Source organism: Poecilia reticulata, linkage group LG23 (genome assembly GCF_000633615.1).
Source record: "Poecilia reticulata strain Guanapo linkage group LG23, Guppy_female_1.0+MT, whole genome shotgun sequence".
Classification (NCBI taxonomy): domain Eukaryota; kingdom Metazoa; phylum Chordata; class Actinopteri; order Cyprinodontiformes; family Poeciliidae; genus Poecilia; species Poecilia reticulata.
The window spans coordinates 6,255,021-6,260,397 of record NC_024353.1 but is presented as its reverse complement, the minus strand read 5'-3'; the positions used below and the strand labels follow the sequence as shown (position 1 = coordinate 6,260,397).

Here is a 5,377-nt window from a genome sequence, read left to right as displayed (position 1 = left end):
AAGCATATAGCTATAAGGCAGCTAACTGTTAGCTATAAGGACTGTTAGCTATAAGAACTGTTAGCTGCTCTTCAAAGTTGGTAAAGCATATAGCTTTACCACCTAAAGCTACCCTTTAAAGTGGCTGTAAAAACTGTCAGCTAACAAACGAAGTGGCTCTGTAGCTAAAAGTACTATTAGCTACCTTCAGCTGGTCGTTGATCATGACACATGAGTTTCTAGCTAACTTTTATTTAGTAAGAAATAAGGATTCGGTTTGGATGCAGATATTTTGGTTTGGCTGGAAAGACGAACAGTTCAGCTTGAGAGAAGTTAAATTATGGGCTTCGTTAGCCCATAATTTCATTAGCTGCGTTCATTAGCTTAGCATTGCAACAGATCCAGGTGATCAGACGATAAGATCCACTGAGGTGGTTTATATTGCAAACAGGAGAAGCTCCAGTGCTGTGCCTTGGGGGACGACCAGGTTATCTTTATTAAACATTAAATTACCCGTGTAGCTTTAAGATGCCCTAAGGCTAGCTACCGGCTTCTTTGACTGATCAATCCAGTTTCCAATTTTAAACTAACATGAATCAAATTAGCTTTATCCTGACTTATCTGTGTTCGATCATGTTTTCCTGCAGCAGCCAGATAAATGTCAGCAGGCAGATGTTGGGGTTTCTGTCCTGACCTGCCGCTAAAGAAGGAAAACGAAGTTTATTTGGCTCCTTTCCTCCCCTGCAGCTGAGCAAAAACCACATCCTGATGTAAAAATTAGAAATAAATAAATCCAAACCAGCTCTGCAGAAAACAACATGAGTATTTTATTTAAACTGCCTTCCTAAAGCTATATTAATCCATATTTAATAAGCAATAAATCATCCATTTGCAGGATTTATCGTTTTTCCAAAAATGGGATGATAAAATCTTCAGTTTGGTGATTTGGTCTCAACTAGGCCCTTATTTTGAAGGACAGTTTTGTTTATAGAGACTTTATAAATCATTTTGTTTGTTGTTTCTGTTGCTTTATTTATTCTGGACATTTAAAACGTCTTCCAGTTCCACTGTTAAATAATTATTAGTATTTATAGTTTATCGATGTGTTCTTGAATTATGATACTTGGAAAAGTTCAATGTTATTCTGAGATACTTTTATTGTGACGGGTCCATCTGCAGGTTGTGTTTTGTTCAGATGATTTTTCGGTCATGTGACGCAGGTGAGAGCTGTGATTGGCTGGCTGCGAAGCGAAACTTTTGTCCTGTCCGCCAACCTTCATGGAGGCGCCATGGTGGCCAGTTATCCCTACGACAACAGCGACCGAGGTAGAAACAAACCCAGGAACCTCCTGATGCCGAGTTCTGCTGCACGTTTTAATCGAACCATCCGAGTCTGTGTCTTTAATTGGTTTTAGAAATGTTTCAGTTTCCCAGCTGCTGGTTTTGCAGGTTCTGTTTGGATGGCCTCGCCCAGCATCGCGCCTGATGACGACGTGTTCGTCCACCTGGCTAAGGTTTACTCATACAACCACGCCTCCATGCACAAGGGGAACCTCTGCGACGACAGCGGCCCTTTCAAGGACGGCATCACCAACGGCTACAACTGGTACAAGCTGGAAGGTGAGCGCAAAAACTGTAGAAACTAAACTACAGTATTTTTTAAATATGTTAGTTCTTTCTTTAAGCTTGTTTGAAAAAAAAATCCTTTAATCTCCATGGCAACTATCCAGCTGTTCAAAAACACCTGGGTGGGCCTAGCTCCGCCTCCGAATCACAGCTCCGCCCCCACTCAGCTCCTTCAGACTAGCCGGCAGCAATTAGCAAATTAGCTCATTGTAGGAGCTGCTGCTCAGAGCAACGCTGGTAAAAACGGTTAATAGAGGAGCCATGTTGGATGACTTCCTGGAGGCGGAGCTTCAGAAAGAGCAGGAGTTTTAAAGAGACAGAGGCCCAATTTCAAGGTGTTAAAACATGAATAAAGTTCTTTTCAGTCAGGAAAGTCAAACTCATTTTCATTTTGTGCCAAATCAAGATCCTGAATGTTCTTAAAGGGCCGGTTGCACCAGAATGATGAAACTCATTAACAAACTGTTCAAATATTAATAAATATTTGTTCCTGCATTCCACAAGTTCTTGTTAAAATTTCATGTTGATCAGTTTCTCCAATCAAAATCACAGACTTTGTAGTGCTAATTTGTAAATATTTTTGATTTTTGTGCTCATGTACGACATTAAACGTGTCTTTTTGTTTCTCATATCGATCACAGACATCAAGTAAAGGTGAGGCAGAAATGTAACAGTAAGAAATACTGCCACCTGCAGGTGGAATTTGGCATCACTCAGTGTTTTGTCCATTTTGATAGAAAATTTGCTATAAACTCTAAATTATGCATTCGCATGAAAAACTGCAGGGATCAGTTGATTATGCATGAATTTGGCATCTGGAGTGTAAGGGACCACATCAAGAGCTTGCAGTGGGCCAGATTTGGCCCCTGGGCCTTGAGTTTGACACTGGGAACTAATTAGAAACTGGGTGCAGCTGTGAGGGGAGAGCAGCAGTCAGGCTGAGTGAGAGAGAGAGAGATGAGTGGCAGAGAGGAGCAACGAGGCGAAAACACAAAGAACCAGGAGCAAACGATAAACCTGGTCTAACTACAATAAACCTGATCCAACTACAAAACAAAATACAGAAGCTAGGGCTAATCATGAATGGAAAACGCATGACGCCGCCCCTTTAAGAGTCTCTGTGTCGTTCCAGGTGGGATGCAGGACTACAACTACGTTTGGGCTCAGTGTTTGGAGCTGACGCTGGAGCTTTCCTGCTGCAAGTTTCCTCAACCCGAAGAACTTCCTGCCCTGTGGATGGACAACAAGAAGGCTCTGCTAGCTTACATCCAGCAGGTCCACCTGGGTGAGAGCCGGGTGTTAGCTTTAGCCTGAAGCTAACACCAGGCGCCGAGAGGATTGATGGGTCTCTGTCTGTCTGTCTCTTAGGGGTGAAAGGTCAAGTGTTTGATGGGTGGGGGGTGCCGGTGCAGAACGCGGTGGTGGAGGTCGAGGGTCGCAGGAACATGTGTCCGTTCAGAACCAACCAGCATGGAGAATATTACCGGCTGCTGCTGCCTGGAAGCTACAACTTCAAAGTAAATGACAATTATTACTTTTTCAACTTTACCTGGTCTCAGGTGTTAAACTATGAAGGAAAAACCAAATATTTTCAAACGAGCCGCGTTTCCTTCTGAGCGACTTTGTTACAAATGGCTGCAGGAAAGAAATGATGTAGAAATGTTTTAGTTTTAATGGCAAAAATTACAATAACTCATATTAGTAACAAAATCAGGCAAAATGATTTTTTCCAAATCGGTTTCTTTCAATAAAAAACTGTTGAGGCTTTAACAGAAACTGCAGGTGTTTGTCTGAGTCTGGTGGATTTTTGTTTAAAACATTTTTGTTTTTCATTCAGTGGGAAGAAAATCCAGAGATTTTACTGAAGTAAGAGCAGAAATACTTCATAGTAAAACTAAACTTTGGTGAAAGTAAAGCACAGAAAGAAATACTCCTAAATGTAGCTACATCATCCCTGCAGGAACAAAAAGTTTCTCTTTTTTTTCTTTCTTTCTCATTTTGGTCTCAGGTGTCGTATCCGGGTCACGAGGTTCTGACGGAAACGCTCAGCGTCCCGCACGGTCCAGAACAATATTCTGCGATGAAGCACGACTTTAAGCTGCGACGCGTCGCCTCGGCAACGGTCCGCACTCAAGCCGAGCCGAGCCCGTCTTGCAATTACTCATTACTGCCTCAAGGTGGCGGCGGCGCGGCCGGATCCGCCTGGAACGGACTGACAGTCGGGTTCAGCTTAGTGGCGGCGCTTCAGTCTCTGATGGACTGAGCAACACGCTCTGGACACCGACCCAAACCAAACGAGGTGAGAGGTCAACAAAGGTCAACGAGGGGAGAGGTCAACGAAGGTTGGCTTTACTGGCTGCTGCAGAGTGAAGGAAAAGGAGCAAAACGACATTTTGGCAACCAGGAAAAACAGGAATGATTTCAAAACATAAAAGAAAGGATGGCTGGACTATCGGTTTCAGTATGGAAGAAGATTAGTGCCAAAAAAAAAAAAAAGGATTTAGATTTGTTTTTTTATAATCAGAATCCTGTCATATTCTGGGATCCAAATCTAAATTATAATAATTAAAAAGTCAAAATTCTGATTTTGAAAAATTCTGAAGCCAAAATTTTGAGAGAAAAGCCTGAATTCTAAGTTTAAAGTCAGAATTTTGAGGTTAAAGTCAAAATATGAAGAATTTTGACTGATTTCAAAAAAGTCAGAATCCTGGGATTAAATTCAAAATTGTGAGATTAAATCCAGAATTCTGAGGTTAAGGTAAAAATTTTGAGAAAAAAACGTAAGAAATGTTGAGATAAAAGTCAAAATTCTGAAATTTAAATCAGAATTAAAGTCAACAATTTGAGAGAGAAAAAAGTCCCAAGAGTTCTGAGTCAGAATTATGGGGTTAAAGTCAAAATTCTACCATTTTTTAAAGCCTGAAAAGTCGAAATGTGGAGAATTTTTACTTTTATGTAAAAAAAAAAAAAATTTAAGTCAAAATTCTGAGGGAAAAATAATTTAAAGTCAAAGTTTTTAGGATAAAGTCAGAATTGTGAGGAATAAAGTTTATCATTCTGTTCTTTTCACTGTCCCTGATCCTCTTATCCAGTTTAATGTTGAATTCAGTTGCACAGAAATTGTTTTTGCATTAAAGTGTTAAAATGTGAAACATGTTTAACTAATTTTTCTCAACCACTGATGCATTTCTGACATTAGAAGCACAACTTGAGATTTTTCTACGTCTAACAACATTTTAGTTGGGAAGCAAACGGCGAGTATTTCATTAATTATTCAGTATTTATATGACTTTAACTTCAAAGAAGCCATTAAAACTAACCAAAATAAATTAGCTATTTACATTGATAAAGGAAGAAAAAGGCAGATATATTTACTTTGAGCTTTTGAATTTTTCAGAACAAACTGTCCATGTTGAGCTAAAATTGTACTTAAATAATTTAAATGAATAAATAAGGCTGATTACATAAAGAGTTATCAGTTAGTGGGCAGCGTTTCAACATTTCTGCATATTCAAGGTGTGTTTTATGTAATCATGAAGAATTTTTATTATAATATTTCTGTAAAAATTGCTTTTGATTTTTTTAAATGCACTAATTATCTTTATAAGGTAGTAAACTGATAGCTTAGCTAATGCTAAAGCTAAAATAAGTTTGGTCAGAATATTTTCCGTAATCATATAAATTTATAATTTAATATTTATACTTGTTACTGTATTTATTAACTAAATTAAAAAATAATTCTGCTATGCTAACGGTTCATGTTTCATTTTAT

The 5,377-nt window shown here is 39.0% G+C and overlaps 1 protein-coding gene across 2 annotated transcripts in view; it reads left to right on the top strand.

The window, feature by feature from the left end:
• Positions 1-4,757, top strand: part of cpm (carboxypeptidase M) — a 24,017-nt gene extending 19,260 nt beyond the window's left edge. For both annotated transcript variants that reach the window (XM_017302670.1, XM_017302671.1), the window contains 5 exons: positions 1,200-1,305; positions 1,429-1,599; positions 2,738-2,890; positions 2,974-3,122; positions 3,614-4,757. In XM_017302670.1, the coding sequence (XP_017158159.1) occupies positions 1,200-1,305; positions 1,429-1,599; positions 2,738-2,890; positions 2,974-3,122; positions 3,614-3,868 (834 nt within the window). In that variant the 3' untranslated portion in view covers positions 3,869-4,757. The remainder of the gene's footprint in view (positions 1-1,199; positions 1,306-1,428; positions 1,600-2,737; positions 2,891-2,973; positions 3,123-3,613) is intronic.
• The last annotated feature ends 620 nt before the right edge of the window (positions 4,758-5,377 follow it).